At 33.6% G+C, this 20107-nt stretch overlaps 2 protein-coding genes and 2 non-coding genes across 4 annotated transcripts in view; all 4 read right to left on the bottom strand.

The window, feature by feature from the left end:
- Positions 1-1964: 1964 nt before the first annotated feature.
- On the bottom strand, positions 1965-2089 carry LOC116140935. Its single transcript, XR_004129716.1, has one exon. It is a non-coding gene; the product is annotated as a small nucleolar RNA SNORD14 (small nucleolar RNA).
- Positions 2090-2161: 72 nt separating this feature from the next.
- Positions 2162-2258, bottom strand: LOC116140940. The gene has a single exon (XR_004129721.1). It is a non-coding gene; the product is annotated as a small nucleolar RNA Z266 (small nucleolar RNA).
- Positions 2259-5852: 3594 nt separating this feature from the next.
- Positions 5853-8484, bottom strand: LOC116140930 (NADH dehydrogenase [ubiquinone] 1 beta subcomplex subunit 3-B-like; the record flags this gene model as incomplete). Its single annotated transcript, XM_031426501.1, has 2 exons — positions 5853-6074; positions 8224-8484. A coding segment is annotated over one exon (258 nt), but the record flags the coding sequence as incomplete, so codon positions are not given.
- A 9913-nt stretch (positions 8485-18397) lies between these two features.
- The window catches only part of LOC116140929, a 2165-nt gene continuing 455 nt past the window's right edge, over positions 18398-20107 (bottom strand). Inside the window, exon 2 of the mRNA XM_031426500.1 lies at positions 18398-19164. Within this exon, the coding sequence (XP_031282360.1) occupies positions 18398-19164 (767 nt within the window). The remainder of the gene's footprint in view (positions 19165-20107) is intronic.

Below are 20107 nucleotides of genomic sequence, written 5' to 3'. Positions count from 1 at the left end.
TCGTAAGACTATGTCTTAAGGTTTGTTATGGTTGAGATCGAATTCACTCGTATTAAGTTTTGGCAGAGTAAAAAACTCAAGGTTATTTTGAAGTCAATTGGGAAGATATTGAATTATCAAATGAAATTAAGCAGCTGAGTTAATCTTCTTTCGAAGTTTCTTCTTGTTGTTGTTTGTGTTGGTAAAATATATGCCGAGGGCCATTGTGTGAACAGTTCATATAAAGAAGCTCGATTCAATTATCTCAATGTTCAGTTTAGCTTTTTTTTGAGAGTTGAGACTCCCCGTAGACTTGATTTTCAAACCTTCATCCCAGCTTGTTTTCTCTTATCTCTACTGGTATAGGTGGAATTGGCTCAAGTTTGTTAAATAAATTAAATTTGCAGAACCTGTATCATCTAAAGAAACCATGAAAACATAAGATTTCTGTGTAAAAATCGATGAAATCACAACCTATTTTTCGGAGGTAGGTGTTGTTGCGGAACCTATTTCCCTCATTTCCTCATGTCAACTAATCGCTAACTGGACACTTGTGGATAAAACTTATTCATTTTGTGTAACACCAGCACTTTTAAGATGTTGAAGTTGGAAATATGCTCACCAGATAGCCATGTTAAATTCAATGTCTGGCCACATATTGTAATTCATTTTTGCTTGTCTGCTCACTTGCCTGTTTTAGATATGTTGGATGAAAACGAGGTGGTTGTAGAATAGAATACAAAGTGTTGACATGTGGACCTGGATCATTCTTTACTGACGAAGTGCTGTTGCTCTCTTGAGTTTTGTGAAATATCAAAGCAGTGAAAGTAATGTTGAAATATGTCAATATCATTAATTAGTAAGAGAGGTGAACTGTTTTTAATAGTGAAAGTTCTTGCAAGAAAGCAATGATAATGAGGTTGTTGCCGTTAGATGGTCATTTTATTTTGTATTGTTAGGCTGTTCTTTGTTCAAGTACTATGTGTTAACCAACAGATTGAAGCTGCTCTGAAGTTATTGCCTAATTTGTGAATTGTCAATTTCTTTTAGAATGTTGGGTAGAATGATTGTGATGGAATATACACAAGGGGAAATTCCTCATGATTACGTAGACTTGGCAATTTTTATTTTTTGTAAAAAATGAGAGCATTTTCGGAGGAATCTTCAGTTCTGTGTTTTCGGCTGTTGAGTTGTGCCTCAAATAGGATAGCTGAATCATCAGTGTATTTTATTATTTTGGAGAACAAGAACTATTTTTGAGGCTCTGACTGTCGTTTTTAGAAAATCTCACTTTTGAGTGTATGTATATATGGCTTATAATTCTGGGATTTGCATAAAGTAATTTAAGACATTTATTCAAATTTAATTTAAGGGGTAAGACTAGGCTCACAATGGTCAGTCGGGATAAGACTAAACTTATCGATTATGTATACCCAATGGACATCATCCTGACATGGAGTGGAACATATGGGTAAAACTATACTTACCGATTCTGCATACCCAATGGATAGCCTAACGCCAACCGGATGTCTCTGTAAGTTTAGTATTTCACTCGATTTAAAATCGGAGTGATGAGGCAGCAGTTTGTCATTGAGAAGTGTAAGAATTGGATTGAAAAGCCCCAGACTCGCAGTCAATTGCAATTAAAACTGGCTACCCATAATGATAAAATATCTTGTGAAATGTCGTCTCCTCCTACATTTCTTCAGCTTTTCATTAACCATAATTTGTCCATGAACAATGATTTACTAGGGATAGTGTGGCTTCTTCAGTATTTCTAAAGTTTTCCCCAAGTCATTTACTGAAGAGTTGATAAAACTTCACAATTTTGGTGTGATATTACGCAATTTAAAGGTCTTAAAACAGTTTGAATTGTATCATCATTAAGCAGTAATTCAGTCAATTGATTTGATGATGAAGGAAATTAATTCTTATAATGTTTACAATTCAATGAAAATAGTGAAAATAAAGTAAAATTGAATGGTGGTCTCAGACATCCAAGGAAGGAAATAAAGCAGCAGAAGCTCTCAAGCCTGGCGAAGGCGAAAGCTCTCAGGCGGCCACTGCGAATGTTTTGAGAAACAAGCCTTTCACTTTGTCATCACAGACCAATTACTTTAAATTCAACAACCAATTAATTAAAAGCTTCAAATCAACACTTTGAAATATAATTTTAAGTAATTAATGGCAAGTCAGACAAATAATATGCCTCAAATAGTCGAGTTCACAAAAGAATAATTCCCTTCACACATCTAATTGATTCATCATTCTTGCCTGTCAATAACAACCAACCCACCAAATATCTTTTAAAACCCATAATAAAAATGAGAAAATTGGAAGGTTTTATATGTCTCCCTCACTGATAGATGAGACATTTCAAAGTACCTAACTGACCTGAATCAACCAATTAGGTGAGACAAGCAAAGAGAGAATTAAATCTTTGAAGCTCAAAGAATGGGAAAGATTACAAAGCCAGAAATAGATCGCATGTCTCATCAAGAGTTAAAAAAAGGAGGGATAAGAGGGGAACTCAGTCGGAAAACCCAAAAGAGAAACCCCAAAGTAAAAGGGTTAATGTTGCGCAGCAATGACTCAAAACGCTTCCATTCTGATTTTTGGAAGGCGATCTTAAGGGTTGCGCTTTCACAAATAATAATGATAATTTAGAAGGCAAAGAGGAAAAACCCTAGATGCAGAAACCCTAGTGACTGAGTGGGTAGGAGGCGAAGGTGAAATTTATAGCCCTTGTATTTTTCTTAATGACACTTTTGCCCTTAACATTCTATTAAATGACCTGTGTTTCTGGGCTTTGGGCTTGGAGAGTTAGAGGATATGAATTCGTTGTCAATTTTTTTTTTTTTTTAATTTTGAAAGAGAAAACATTTCATTGTGTTTACTTAATACAATTTGCCCTCGCCTCTCAGATTCCTACATATACTTTTTGATATTCAAGTTAAAAGTTAAAAAAAAAAAAAAAAAATATCCATATAATTAACCTATGAATGTAATTGTAATACAACTAAACAACACAAACAAATATTGAGATTAGAATCACTACAATAATTTGAAAGAATTAAATTTGAAAAATTAAGAATTTGAGAAGCAATAAGAAGAAATTAAAAAAAAAAAAAAAACAAACAAAGGAATTCTTAACATTTTGTTTGAAGTTTAACAGGCAATTCTATTCCAAAATAATAAAAAAAATAATTAACATGTAGTCTTCACTTTTTTCTCCATTTGGGTTTTCACTAAACAAAAAAAAAAAAAATCATTTTAAAAACAACTAAAAACTTATAATTATATTGCTTATAATTTTACATATCATATTGCAAAACTTTTTACTCCATTAAACCATAGAGTTAACGACATGTTCCCACCCAAAAAATGTTTCATTGATTCTCACCTTTAGACCTTTAAAATACTTTTTTACTATCCAAATAATATGTTTCCCTCTGATTTGGTTGAAAAATATAGTGATTTACGAAGAAAAAAAACCCTTTTTCTTATCCTCTTCCATTGCTTCTCTTCATAGCCTTTTCCATTGCCGGCAATTGTCGCCAACGTTGGGGAGTGCAGGCAACCAGAAAATGCCGCAAATAAACATTCCTCAATTGTATTTTAACCCAACAAACACAAAAATTGGACGAATCAAACCCAATTAATCCAATTAAAACTCGAAAAACACTAGGGTAGGGAAGCTTCAACCGCTAGTGATTGGTGAGCAAACGGGATCGGGAATGTTGGGTCTTTTGGAGAGGAAGATGTAGGGAATCGATTGGTAGTAGCAGGGATGATTTTCGACACCAGAAACGACCGAAAATCGACTTGGAAGTTGAAAGGTCTTGTGGTGCATGGCCAACGATCGACGAGCAAGGGACAGTGATGGAGGTAAGGGTTTTGTAGAGTGGGCTATGGCGAGTGTGGTGGTGCGGGGGAATTTATGGCAAAGAAATCGATTGGAAATTCGACTTGAAGAGTTGGCTGTGCGAATGGATGTGGTGGTGGGAAATGGTGAGTGATGAGGACAAATGGAGGCTTCGACTTTGTAGAGGAGGTGATGGGGATTTTGTGGGTGGTCTCAGAAGGGATTTTGAACGTCTAGATCGACTGAAAAAGGGCAAAAACCGTCAGTTGTGAACACTGCTAACGTCCATCGTCCCTTTTTCTTTTCTTCTTTTCCAATTGTCAATGTTTGTTAACCAGATTATCTTCCTTAATAATGGACTTTTGACCATTTTGTATTTCCTTACAATAAAAATTATTAACAAAATTATGCTTTGGGTACTAAAAAGGTATTTAAAAAGTGGGTGGGTATAAATTTTTCAATGGGCCATTTTTTGGGTCGTTAACTCTTAAACCATATCTTCTGGTTCTAAAAAGTAATCAACTTTGTCCCATATATATATATATAAGAATTTAAGCTCCATCTTGATTATGTCTTGACTGTTGAAATACATGTTTTTACATTATAAATATTATTTTTTGACAAGAAGTTTCATGAGTTTATTTTTCACATTTTCAAATATTAATTTCCGCGTTTTTATTTTTCATATTTTAAAATAATAGAAATGAGTTCATTAAAGAACTCACCATAAAGTCTATGTTTTCAGTTTTAGGCTTACAGGAATCCAATTACGGATGGAAAAAAAAAATTCGGCAACTGGACCGAACCAAAAAAACCAAACCAAAAAGCAGTTTTTTTGGGGTTTTGGTTCGGAACGATAGTTGAACCAAATTTCCAATTTGGTTAACGGTTGAACCTATTGTGTAAACCGGTTAACTGGAATTGGATTTGTAAACCGGATTTTACAAAAGTAATTGGGAATTTTTTTATTTCATTTCACTCTAAACTAAAAAGTAAAAACCCTAACTCTCTCAAATTGAGCTCTCCGCCTCTCTTCTTCTCTGGTGTCTTCGACTCTTTCTCTGTTTTTCACTGTCGCCGAACGACTGCCGTGCAATCTCCTGTGACCATTGACTGTCATCGCCCACAAATCTGTCGACGTGCAGCAGCCAACAGAGCCTCCTTGAAAACAACAAATTTTTTCTTCCTTTTGATTCTTAAATCATTTAATTTTTTTTTTTTTTTTACGAATTTTTCTGGGCGTAAGGTGTGTTGTGTGTGGTTGTATTTGCTTGCTGGTTTTGGGGTAGTCTTGTAAAAAGTCCCAAGTAAACATAAGGTTTTAGTACGAATTTTATTGGCTAAGACGCTGAGTTACATTCTATATTCGCTGTTTTTTTCATATGCATGTGTCCTTTAAATACGTACTTTCCAAAAAAATTAAAATCTAAAGTGATTAATTTTGAGGCTACATGACGGTATAAATATTCTTGGATTTTGGCTGTTCTATAAGTGTAACCTGTAACAAAGCCAATATTGATTAGTCTAAATTGTTTGTTTGCCTTACTTTAACATGAATTGGATGCTGGATTTTTAACATACCATATCTCTAAGCTTGACAGCAAAGGTCCTAGAATCTGATTTGCTTTCCTAAATTTCGGCTATGAATTTTAAACTAATTTAAAGAAAAAAAACCGGTTAACCAAACCGAATAATTGGTTCGGTTACAAACCGGTTCAGATGAAAAATCAGTCCGGTTTCGGTTGGATGTCCACCTGAACCGGTTTTCCGGTTCGGTTAAAAAATGAGCCGAACTGGTCTGGTTAATCAGATTTCACCACCCCTAAATCCAATGCAAGTTATCCACCACAAGGTCAATCATAAACTCTTATATACTATGATTTCTAACTTAATTTTGACAGATAGGTAGTTTTGATATATGTTAACTCGCAATAAAACCAATGTTTAGTAATAATTTTGCTTCTAATATCAATTTAACCATATGTACACTAAACAATCAAAGACAATAGATATGAAGAAACTTCTTATTAGATTAAAGGACTACCACATTAACAGAGGAAATATAACATCTATAGAAAACATACAAGTAGTCATACATTCAAAGTTGTGAAACAAAATAACTATTGGTAGAACATGCCAACTATGTACTTATTAAATCAAACCATGAAGCGGGAAATCGAAACAGGTTCAAGCAATCTCTGACCTTGGCGACATCTGCCCTCTCAGCCATCTGTCAAACAAACCAAAACAATACAAATGTTCAGTACTTGATAGAAGATTTGTTTGATCATATTGAATTTGCATGCGAATTCCGTCAGCTCCCTATTACAAAATTTCCTATCAAAGGACAGAGACAGGGAGTTGTAAATTTAACACCTAAAATTAGCGGATTAAACCAAAAATCAAAGCAGCCCCTCCATAATGTGAAACCGCTTACTCTAAAAGGGAAGATATTACAAAACCACACAAGGTAGTGTAAACCCTCTGAAAATTCTTGTAATTAAGCAATTACAATTGACGCTAGTTCTTCACTAAGAATATTTATCTCATCATTTATTATCTATCAACAGATCTCTCTATACCAACAACTGATCTTGCCTCACAGGAACCTCAATCAACCAAACACTGATGTTTACATCATGGGTATCTTTTTCACACAGATCAAATTAAAGTTTGAAATAGATAACAGTAACCAAATTTGTTGAAGGTCAAGGTCAATTTAGTTCTATATATAGAAAACCTAGTGACCACAGTAGCACATTTTAAACTCATCTTTACTCTCATCCAAGCCACGATTAAACTGATAATGCGAACTTAGCCTACGCAATCACCAAACATCTTAAGATGAAAGTCAATTGCAATAAAATTAAAAATTAATTAAAAACTGGAAACAATTAAATGGATGGAAGTACACACACACACACACACACACACAAAAATAGGAAACCGTCATAAGAAGCCATACAGGATAGGCTTTCATAGAAATAACAGATAAAACAACCCACCTTGCCTTGGATTTCTCCAAAATCCTATCTCGAGAGTCAATATTGAAACACTGAACCTAAACATTGTAGAATTCCCCTCGACTCCAAAAACGACAACATTAAATACATAAGCGACATAAGAAGGACCCTTTTCTACAACTAGAAAACACTCAAATTAAATCCACCCAGAAATTAAATTATAATCCAATTAATTCTTTTCACAAGTAAACTTTATTAGGTCTTTTGTGCTCTGCATAAATGATACATCCACTTTTCATTGTTTTAAATTCCGTTAAATTGGTCTTGCCCTCCCTCCAAGAAAAAAAAACAAAGAGAAAAGATCAAACATGAAACACAAGAAATCCTAAATAGAGAAAATGCTTCATCAATACAGAGAAAAAAAAAAAAAAAAAATTCTCACAAACCTGTCATTTTGGAAGTCTCTTCTAGTTGTACATGCATGAAATCACGGCATGTCAAAATAAGTAGATGATAAAAACCACATCATAAAGCCAGGTAATCTCTTTTAAGCATTATGAAAACTCTATTTTGGCATTCCACACAACTTAATATGCTGATGCAAATCCAGTTAAGTTGGGCAAATAGCCATAAACAACCAAATTCTAGTCTAAAAATCAAATGGACAACAAGAAAACATTAGAGTAAAGAAGCGCCTAGAGCTGCAGCGGAATTGAAACATCAATTGCACAGTAAGAACTCTATACACTGAGCTCAATGACAGACCACACAGTAAACCAACCAGTATATCAAGAAAACCTCTAATTTTTCACTCAAATAGAGGGAAACAAAAAAAAAAAAGATGTGGTATAATCTTTTTACAACAGAAAAGAACAACGAAAAAGTCTAATGTCCTAGCTAAGTAAATTGAGCCATAGAAACCAATTCGAACAGAAATATTCGTAATATCATGGAACTTTCTTCTTCAACTGATCTAAAATAAATAACACGACAGTGGTATATCAAAATACCGCGAAAAGCCTAAATTTTACAATAAACCCATTTCATTAAAACCAATAAAGCTTTCCCAATCAAAATAAACATATGGACCAAAATTAAGGCACCATTAGCAAATAATAAAGCATCAAAGACAAACCCATTTGACAAAAGCACAATCACAACAACACCCACAAATTATAAGAGCCAAAGATAGAGATTTTAGTATCAGATATAACTGAATAAGATTTAAACTAATTACATCATAAATCGAATAAACATCCAAACTTCTCACGACCCATTTCATAAAAACTAAGCAAATCCAAAAATCTGTCATTTAATAGCAAAAGAGAAAATTTATGAGTAAAAAACCTAAACTTTACACAGACCCAATTCATCAAATTCCAAAAATCTTACATAAAAAAATAAATCGAACCTCACCAATCAATGAGAAGATGAAGCAGGAGACTGGTGATGGTATTCAGAATGAGAGGGAGAAGGAGCGATGAATCTGTTGTAGACTTGTTCACCAACAAGGTAGATTCCAAAAGCAACAAGAGCGATGCCCAAACCGGGAGTGGCTTGGCGGAGATTGCTGGTCAACAATGGATGCCTCCTCCACTGGTCCCTTCTCTTGAAAAACTCGCCAGTGTGTCCCATTTTTTTCAACAACTTCGCAACTCTTCTCTTCTTCCTCTCACTTCACGTTTCTTTGCTTCTGTTTTGCTGTAAAAAAGATCCATCATACACCTTTAGATTTACCAACAGCCATGGATGTTGTGGACTTCAATGGTTTGGGCTAGGCTTTTTGGTAGCTTAATGTTGAGCCCACTAGTTGGCCCGTTAGCCGACAAACATAAAAATCCATAATCAATTATATGTTTAGAAGTTTATAGTAGAAAACATTTATAAATAAAATAGTTGGGAAGTTTTTTCAGCCTCATTAATTTGATTGCTATTCTCCATTGTTAAATACATCTTTACTATATTTTTTAAAAATTCTTTGAACCCCCCCATTTAATACTGAAGTTTTTGTTAGCACCTATTTTCCCAAATTTCATACTTAATTAAAGTTTTTGTTATATCACTTTTTCCTTTCAAACTTAATTAGGGTTTTTATTTAAATCACTACTTTCTAATTTTTTTTAATTAGCTTTTTTTTTTTTTTTTTCAATTTCCTATTTCCAGTTTATTTTTTCTTCTTTACGCTATTGTGTGGTTACTCTCTTCTTTCTCTCACATCCTTTTTTCTCTACTCTGTTTCGCTGAAAAAGATTCATCATATTCAGCCATGGATTTCGTGTACTTGAATGCTTTGATAGTCCACCACTAAGCTCATTAGCCCACAAACTTAAAAGTCTCTAATCAATATAATGTTTACAAGCATTTTGTCCAAAATAATTCTAAATAAATATATTATGTATTTGTGTATGACATAATTATTTATTTAATTTACATGTAATCACAGTAAGTAAACATTAATATCATATTACTGCGTAAATTTTTCATATCAAATCTTTGTTATCCAAATATGTGTTGTTATCCAATTGGGATAACAACACATATTTGGATAACAACATTATGTGGCAAGATATGATTGGCTAATTTAAAGTTAAAATTAAACTTTCACCCAATCATATCTTGTCACATAATATTGTATGAGAAATGTTATATGAGAATAATGTATATGCAGTATTATTCTAAACATAAACACATAAATTGAAAATATATATATATATGAGTAGTTATGGATAATACTTTAAAATATAGTAAAAACTCTCTATAGTCATAATGGTATGATTAAATTAATTTATTACTACAAGAAGATTATAACTTAATAAAAATGTAGTTACAAAAATTACTGTTTTGATTTATTATTTTATAATTCACGTTTTAGTAATATGTAATTATGTATTAAAATTTTAATTCATTGTTTTAGTAGTCATTGTTGCAATTAGATAAGAAGAGAAAGGAAATAATCCTCAGAATAATAATACGGAAATACAAAAGGTTTCGTGCCAAGAAACTCTAAACATGCTTGAGATTTAAGAAATTATAAATATTTTGGCTTCAATAGGAAAATATCTAGGCTAGCAAGTTATTTCGTATCCGCAAGTTAAAAAATATTAATAAATATTTTATTTCATCTTAAACATTTAATATAACGTAATATATATTTTTCTGCACTATTCAGATAATTATTTCTATGTGAAGATAACTTTCTTAATACGAGAATTAGAAAAATCATAATTTATTACATTATAATAGAGTTTATTCTTATTTATGATTATCTTAAGTTGAGATTATAATTTTTTATGATTATGTAAAGGTTATTCCTATATAGAGTATTATTATAAAAAAGTTTTATTATAGTAAGTGAATCATATTTTATTTTTTCCATTATAAACTATTTTAAATATATCATATACAATTTTTAAATGCTAAACGAAAATACAATACAGCATTAACTTGGATTTTAATGGGTTTCTTAATTAATCACTAAGACCCAATAAGAATAAACCCAAGAACGTTCTCTTCTGTTTTTTTATCAAATAGGTTTATGTAAGGGAAATGATTTTTGAACCCCATTTAATTTATCAATACGCCCCACCTCTAATTTATATGAGAGTAAAAATGTAAATTCAGAAATTGTTCTTAACAAAGATTTAGGGAGAGAATCAAAATAAGGGCGCATATTTATGAAAAACAATTAAAATGAGATACAAGTTTCTAAAGAGACATAGATAGGACGCATAATGCTATAAAATCATTTAAGTTAACTTAAAAAATGAGTTAGAATATTTGAATGTCCATTATACCCTTATTAATTATTTTTTATGATGACGAGTAATACTATCATTACATCACACTCCTACACCATTCTCTTACACCATGACGTGGTCAATGACGTGACGATGTCATCTCAGATGCCATATTAGCGAGTTGCCACGTGGCTTCCCTCAAAATGTTAAAAAAAAAAATACATATTTGTTGTCTCAAAATTTCGAATGCAACTTTTCCTAAAACAAAAATCAGTTTCAATTTCCCTCAAAAACAAACCCAGCATAATTTCTCCCTAAGTTTCCTTTCATTCTTGAAAACCATAGCCACCACATTCTCCAATCACACCCCGACCAGGTCGCCACCGTCCACCATCCCAAACTGGTTTCACTTCAAATATTCCTCTTTCACCACCACTGCCAATCTCAGTCGTCGTCCACCGACAAATGTAGCTATTCCATGTCGGTTGAGTTCGACATCGTCGTCCACCGACAAATGTAGCTATTCCATGTCGGTTGAGTTCGACATCATCTGTTGTTGTTCTTGTCATGTATTTGTTGAATTTGCAGGCTTTTGACAATATATGGTGGGCCTAACATGGCAAATACATAAAGGAAAGATGAGTTAGCATCTTCTTCAGCTGTGGTAAGAGATTACTCAAATTTAGGAAGATTAAATTATATTACATTTGGTTAGTAGCCATGCCGTTCTAAGACAAATTGAGCCACAAACATGCAGCCATTATGTTGCATCAAAGGTGAGAATAGACTTGTCTATGGTAGTTGCATGAAAATTGATATGGTTCAAATCCATGTGACTTGTCTATGTCAGAGGGGCAACTGTTGTCAATGAAAAATTCCTACTCAACTAAGCCATTTATGTTCTTCTCCGATTATTTCTTGAGCTCTTGTTGCATTGTGAAGAATCTACCCATAACTTTTCGAAATTGTTGTGAAGTTTCTCGATGAACAAATTTGTTTTACCTTGATTGCTTGCTTATACTTTTCTTTCCCATTGCAGTAAAATATGTTATAGATTTGTTTTATCAGGTGGGTTGCCTGCTTGTACTTTCCTAGTAAAATATGTTGTAGATAAAGGACAAATTTGAATTGTTATGAACTTTTACTGAATGCATAATTACTTTGTGAAATCAGGAACAACAGGAGTTGAATGTTTGTTTTTCTGGTGAGGGAAGAAAGGATCACAGGAAGAACTGCAGATTGTATTTGAACTGGATTGTTGATGGAATACAAGATTAACATGCTTATTGATTCGTTTGGAGTTTGTTTGGAATGGATGGCAACATGTTGCTTTGTCTTTGAAGACCTTTAGTGAGAGAAATTGATGGAATTGAGACGATGTATACATAGCTGATTAGATTTGATGTTCAGCTTGGCAGCAGCCTGTACTCTATATATATATATATATATATATATATATTTTTTTTTTTTTTTTTATGGCCTGCAATATCTAGTTAATTGGAAGTACAACTGGTTGTGTTCACATTCCAATTTATTTAATCTGTGGTTAATTCTATTTGGCCTACCGAAGATTTACGTCACTCGGAATTATTCATTGACAAACAAAATTTCAAAAGTATAGTCGTCTTATAATTGATTTTTCCAAGTAACAATAGAAAATAATAAATAAATGAAGTACCCTTATTCTAGAAAACCAATCAGCATGATATAAGAAAATTGAAATTTTACTCTCTAAATATTTGTTTCACGGGCAAAGCAAAACTATTCGGCACATGCTTTGATCAAATATAAATCTTGGACTTGTGTTGAATAGGTAGGTGCATGCATCAAAGAGATGAATTTGTTCAATTTTAATGGGACCAATTCAAGAAACTTTCACTAGGATTGGTCTCGAAACAATTACTCTCATTGACATTTATCAAATCTGATGCCAATAATTCAAATCTAACCAATAACCATACCCGATAAGTAAATCAAAATCTTTGTTCCCAGATAGGCCACCAATTAGTACCATTGAAAGAGTCTCTTCGACACCCAAGTTATCAACCACTGGCACTCCTACGAAAAAGCTAATTAGATCTTTTAAATTGAATGACATATTTCATTACTGGCGTTTCAATTCGAACACCCAATTCCTATCAAACCAGAAAAATGATACACATATAAACACATTAATTAACTTGAGCAAACACCGGACTAGAACTTGAGTTTTGTTTAAGGGTGGTGGGCATTGGACAGTAGCTGAGATTGTCGTCAAAGCTTTGATATCGCTTGCGGACAAGCTTGGCCAAAGAACCATCATTTTCAATGACAAAAAAAATTCATTCAATATCATTGATAGGCCATTGATTACAAAATAAGCATTGCATTTTAGAAAAGCAGACGGTCGGCGACTTGGTGCGGCTCGGCAGGCACTCGTCGAACTCAACTGAAGTGGAACATCTGCGTTTGTCAGTGGACAGCGGCTAAGAGTGGCAGTGGTCGTGAAAGAGGAATATTTGAAGTGAAACCAATTTGGGATGGTGGACGGCGGCGACCTAGTCAAGGTGTGATCAGAGAATGTGGTGGCTATGGTTTTCAAGATTGAAAGGAAATTTGGGGAGAAATTGTGCTGGGTTTGTTTTTAAGGGAAATTGAAATTGATTTAGGGTTTTGTTTTAAGAAAAGTTGCATTCGAAATTTTGGGGTAGCAAATTTTTTTTTTTTTTTTTTTTTTTTAAATTTAGGGGTAAGTGACATGGCAACTCGCTGACTTGTCATCTGAGGTGGCACCGCCATGTCATCTGCCATGCCATGGTGTAAGAGAATGGTGTAGGAGTGTGATGTAACCGTAGTATTACTCTTTTATGATAGAATAACGTTACGCTAACAACTCCCTCTCACAACCCTTTTTCACAATGTCGACGTGGCACCTGACTTGTCATTGCCACAGTAGCTCCACCACACCCAAGACTAGAAAATTATTTTGACTAGACCAAAGAAACAGCCGTTCATTTATAGGGAATGAAGGAACAATCGTTTCTTATAAAGGTATGACCGTTTCTTACGGAATGAACAACCGTTTCTCCATTTCTCAAAATGAGTAGAAGAAAATGAATAAGAAGAAGAAGAAGAAAAGAGAAGAAAGATAAGAGAAGAAGAAGAAGAAGAAGAGAAGAAAGAGAAGAAAGAGAAGAGAAGAAACAGTTATTCCTTAAAGGAACGATCATTCCTTATAGAAGGAACAAATGTTCCTTCGTAGGGGATGGCCATTCCTCCTCCAAGAACGATCGTTTGTTTCTCATAGTGCTTTGATGTCTTGGTGTCCTGGGAGATGACGTGGCATTGCTAATCTGTTGACACGTAGATTTGTAAGAGAGGTTTGTGAGAGGGGGTTGTTGGCATAACATTACTCTCTATGATATGGTTTCAAAATATACAAAAAGAATTATTACACCTTTATTAATTGATAAAATTCATTAAATAAAAATTAATAACTATTTCAGTTTTTTTTTTTTTTTTCCCCTCATTTTAGACTAACCAGCAAAGTCTGAAAAAAAAAAAAAAAAAAATCTCATTTTTTTCACCAAAAGAAATGAAGAAATTATCAAGAAATTATTTATCTTTTGGTTGATAAATAGATGGTGCTCTTAAACTTAATTTCCATTGTAAACTTAAAAGCAAACTCATCAAAGGCAAAGAATCAATAATCAATTCATGTTTCTCTGCCCTAAGTTGCACAAATATAAAGTTACAGGATCTTGAAACTTGATGAACTTTCTCATATATATAAAAGAAATACATACCTGATTCCATAGTATGAAAATTGACACTTGAATCTTGATTGAATAAAAAATAGGCAGCATTTCTCTCCCTTTCTTCTCTTCTGTAATCGCAAACTCTCTTGATGGCAGAGAAAAAAAATTTAGTATATTTGAGAATAGAGAGAGGACCCACCTTTTATATTACAGTTATTTAATTAACTGCAAACACCACACCTTTCCATCAAAGGCTAAAGACCAATATGCCCTTCAATTAAATTAATTATTACTAAACCTTATATTATATTTAATTCACATGGACCACTTTATAAGAATTATAAATAATTCTAACATTCTCCCACTTGGTCCATATGTCATAAAAATAAAACTTTACAGCTTAGTAATTAAATATAATGTGTACACAATAATAATTAACTAAAGGTCATATCTTAAATGGTCAAGATATAAACATTATAGAGTAGGAACCTATAAGGATCATGGCGGTCATATGTTATTAAATCAACATATTCCCTTCCATGTATCACTTTACAAATTCTATACTCAGAACAATCTATAATAATTCTTAATGGTCCAACAATAATGCCCTTACCAAGGACAAATTATGTCATCTTTATCATTCATGTATACAAAACAACATAATATAAAGAAACATACAACAGAATAACTTATATCAATCAGAAACAATACATCAAGAGCTCAGAGTGACTAAACATAAAGAGCTTTATGTACATAAAAACAACATAATGTTAATAACATAATGTCAAGGAACATATACAATACATTATATATCAATCATGACGGGCAATAATACCCATCCTTTCAACGTGCTCACTAAAGGTCTTAGGTGATAGCCCTTTAGTTAGCGGATCCGCTATCATAAAATTGGTGCTAATATGCTCAATAGTCACTCTTTGTTTCTGAACTTCTTCTTTAACGGCAAAGTATTTTAATTCCATATGTTTAGCACCTTTTGAATATTTGTCGTTTTTAGAAAAGAAGACTGATGCGGCATTATCACAATAAATTTTTAGCGGCTTGGCAATACTATCGACAATCCCAAGTCCTGAAATAAAATTCCGCAGCCATAATCCCTGAACAGTGGCCTCAAAGCATGCCACAAACTCAGCCTCCATAGTGGAAGCAGCAATGACAGACTGCTTCGCACTTTTCCATGAAACTGCTCCTCCGGCTAACATAAATATGTAGCCAAAAGTGGATTTCTTGGTGTCTAAACAACCAACGAAATCTGAATCTGAATATCCAACTACCTCAAGATAATCGGATCTCTTATAGGTAAGCATATGATCCTTCGTCCCTTGTAAATATCTTAACACTTTCTTTGCAGCTCGCCAATGATCTATTCAGGATCACTTTGATATCTACCTAGCAAATCGACCGCAAAACTAATTTCTGGTCTGGTACATGTCTGAACATACATTAAACTTCCGACAACTGATGCATAAGGAATATGCTCCATTTGCTTACGTTCTAATTCAATCTGTGGGCATTGCTTAAGGCTCAACTTGTCACCTTTCTGAATTGGAACTAGACTCGCAAAGCACTTATCCATTTTGTATCTCTCAAGAACTTTGTTGATATAAGCTTTTTGAGACAATCCCAACAATCCTTGTGATCTATCACGGATAATTTCAATTCCAATCACATAGGATGCCTCACCTATATGCTTCATCTCAAAGTTCTTAGAGAGAAACCTCTTGGTTTCATAGATCATGCCAAGATTATTAGTAGCAAGCAAAATGTCATCAACATACAGGACTAAAATTACAAATGCGCTCCCACTGACCTTCAGATATATACACCGATCAACAGTGTTTTTTTTAAATCCGAAAGTCGTAATGGTATCATTGAACTTGAGGTACCACTGTCTGGAAGCTTGTTTTAATCCGTATATAGATTTCTTTAATTTACACACCATGTGTTCCTTCCCTTCAATTGGAAAACCATCAGATTGTTCTATGTACACTTCTTCTTCTAAATCCCCATTCAGAAAAGACAGTTTTCACATCCATTTGATGAAGCTGTAGATCATAATGAGCTACCATTGCCATAATAATTATAAACGAGTCCTTTGAGGAAACTGGCAAAAAAGTCTCGTTGTAATCAACACCGTCTTTCTGAGTAAAACCTTTGGCAACAAGTTTGGCCTTATACAGTTCAATATTGCCATTAGAATCGCGCTTGGTCTTAAAGACCCATTTACACCTGACTTTTCTACAACCTTTAGGCAATACTACTAGATCCCAGACTTCATTGTATTCCATTGATTTTAACTCTTCTTTCATGGCATCTAACCATTTTATAGAATTATCACTTTTAAGGGCTTGTGAAAATGAAACTAGATCTGCTTCCATTCCTAAGTCAATTTCAGACTCTTGTAGATAAACCATATAATCATTGGAAATGGCAGATCTCCTTTGTCTTTGAGATCTTCTTAATGCTATTTCTTGTGGTTCATTTACAACTTCATGTGGCTCACCAACCACAACTTCATTGATTACTAAATTATCAGGTAGTGTTTACTCAATTATTTGTTATTCCTGATTGTTATCAGAACGTCTGACAACTATAGGAACCACAACCTCTGTAGAAGTCATAGGCATAGGGACCTGTACCCTGACTTCTTGAATATCCACTTTACGTGGTTCAACACTCCCACTGGTTTCACCATTCTCAATAAACCTTGCATTTCCAGTCTCAACTATTCTCGTACTATGGCTAGGACAGTAAAAACTATACCCTTTAGATTTTTCTGGATAACCAATGAAAAACCACTGGTCGTTCTTGAGTCCAGTTTCTTTTCATGTGGATTATAAATCTTGACTTCTGCTGGGCAACCCCAAACATGCAAGTACCTCAAATTAGGTTTCCTTCCTATCCACAGTTCAAAAGGAGTCTTTGGAACTGCCTTACTAGGAACCCTATTTAATAAATATACAACAGTCTTTAATGCATATATCCACAATGACGAGGGTAATGAGGAATGACTTAATATACTTCTAACCATATCCATTAACGTTCGGTTACGCCTTTCTACAACACCATTCTGTTGCGGTGTTCCCGGCATTGTGTATTAGGCACATATGCCTCGACTTTTCAGGAATTTAGCAAATGAACCTGGACATTGTCCAGATTCATTGTATTTACCATAATATTCACCACCTCTATCTGATCGTACTACTTTCACTTTTCTATCTAATTACCTCTCAACTTCATTAATGAATACCTCTAAGATATTAACAGATTGAGATTTTTCATGCAATAAATAGATATATCCATAACGTAAAAAATCATCTATGAAAGTGATGAAGTATCTTTCTCCACTAAAAGAAGGTACATCAAAAGGACCACATATATCAGTGTGTATTAATTCAAGGAGTTATGTGCTTCTTGTGGCTGCTTTCTTAATTATGGATGTGGTTTGTTTTCCTTTGATAAAATTCACACAGACACCAAGATCAGTAAAGTCCAAATTAGGTAAAACTTCATCATTTACTAATCTTTGCATCCTTTCTCTTGATATATGGCCTAAACGCTTATGCCATAAAAAAGCAGATTTCTCATCCACAGAAGCACATTCTGTTCCTATACTATGATGCAAGGTCAATAATGTCTCAGCAAACAAATTATCAAGATGTAATTGTACAATCCATCACAAAGCACACCAGAACCAATTAAACAATTATATTTAAATAAACTGAAACATCTATTCCCGAACTTAAAAGAATATCCTTCTAAATCAAGTTTAGATAAAGATATTAAATTACGAGATAACTCCGGTACATAAAGAGTATTAAACAAATCTAAATGATGTCCAATATTTAAAATTAAACGATAGGTTCCAATGGCTTCAACTCGTGCTTTGACTCGATTCCCTATGTATACAAATCTTTCATTGTCGTTTATGATTTGGGTCATAAGGAATTCCTGCAAAGAATTAGAAATATGAGTGGTACATCCAGAATCAATCCACCAAGTATTATAAGGAACTTCCGATAAATATGATTCGAAACATACAAAAACACTAGGCTTACCTTTCTTTTTTGAACCATGCCTTACGTTTCAGGCAGTCCCTCATATAGTGTCCAACTTTCTTATAGAAATACACTTTTCTTTAGTCTTATCCTTCTTATGGACTTGGGCAGAAGACTCGTTAATCTTCAATGGCCTTTTGCCATTTCCATACTTCTTGTTGGATTTGTTCTTAACTCCAGACGAGCCCACAAGATTAACAAAATGAACTCCTTGTTTCTTCAATCTTTCCTCCTCTTGAACTAACTTAGTTTGAAGCTCAGTCATATTCCATTTATCTTTAATTGTGTTATAATTAATTTGAAATGGACTAAACTGAGGAGGTAAAGAGTTAATGACAAACTGAACAAGGAAACTTTCGTCCGCAGACATTCCAATGTTTCTAATTCTTGCTGCTATATTTGACATCTCAGTCACATGTTCATACATGCTACGAGAACCATCATATTTCATGGTGGTCAGCCTACTCATTAATGCCCCCGTGCGGGACTTGTCAGCGGCCTCAGACTGAGAAGTCTCTTTGGCTAATCTCATAAATTCCCTAGCATATTCTGTGGTAGGAAGTGAGATCTTGATTTCGCTCACCACTGTCATCTGTAAATATTTCAGGCTTAATCTATTCGATCTCTCCCATTCCTTATGGAAAGACCTTTCTTCATCAGTGATGTTCTCAGTGAGATCAGCTGGTTTCTCTGTCATGAGTGCAAGGTCGAGATTTTGAACACTCAAGTAATACTCGACTTGTTCACTCCATTCATTATAATTGAACCCATTAAACTTAATAACAGATGAGGCGTGAAGAGCAAATGCTGCAAAAACAAAAAATCATACTTACACATTAATGCTTTGAGTTTTATACCTTATACATAATTTTAGATTCAGATATTAAAATTTATTATTATTAAAACATAAATATATATTGAAAATCTCATTTGGGAGATATAACAATATACGATAATTAAACTTAATTGATGTAATCTTTTATAAATTTTCTTAATTGGTAATTAAATGTACTTTAGTTAAACATGTTTGTTATCTTCGAATATACTAAACACACCCTAATCAAGTACATTAATTAACCACGATTATGTTCATAATTATAGGATTAACTAATCTAACTTTGGGCGATCCTTAACTATCCTATAACATATAAACTTCAAATTACTCATGTCCAATACATTATGTCATCCCATTAAAGCATCTAATGATCATGAGTAATTGAACCTTGTTTAGTTTGATATCTATGGGATAAACATTTTAATTTGGCCACTTTGGTGACTAACAAATTATACATAATATAGTTATCAAATTCTTTCTCTAAAGAAAGTTATACTTTAGAAACTTATACACATTTCACGTGCCTAAACGCACATTAAGGACAAAATTGGGTTGATTCGACCCTTATTATTAATTTTGATTATCACCATTAACTTTGACGGTTGACCGTTAAGTTTAACAGTTACCGTTAACTTTAACGGTTAACCATTAACTTTAACCATTGACCGGTTCAGTCAACGGTTTGAACCGGTTCAACCCGTTGACCGATCCGGTTCACCTTTTCGGACCCTAAATCGGGTCTCTTCGACCCATTTTTTTTGGTTCGGGTCAGCCCATTTACACCTCTTTGGGTTGACCCGTTTGACAAAAAAAAAGATTGGGCTTCTTTATGGGTTATAGGTTTGGGCTTCTTTGTGGGTTATTCTTAATGGATTTGAAAATTGGGCTCACTTAATAAGACTTTTATAATTAGGT

This window comes from Pistacia vera, unplaced genomic scaffold (assembly GCF_008641045.1).
Source record: "Pistacia vera cultivar Batoury unplaced genomic scaffold, PisVer_v2 Contig388, whole genome shotgun sequence".
Lineage (NCBI taxonomy): Eukaryota > Viridiplantae > Streptophyta > Magnoliopsida > Sapindales > Anacardiaceae > Pistacia > Pistacia vera.
The sequence above is the reverse complement of the archived record's forward strand: the minus strand, read 5'-3'. Positions and strand labels throughout refer to the sequence as shown.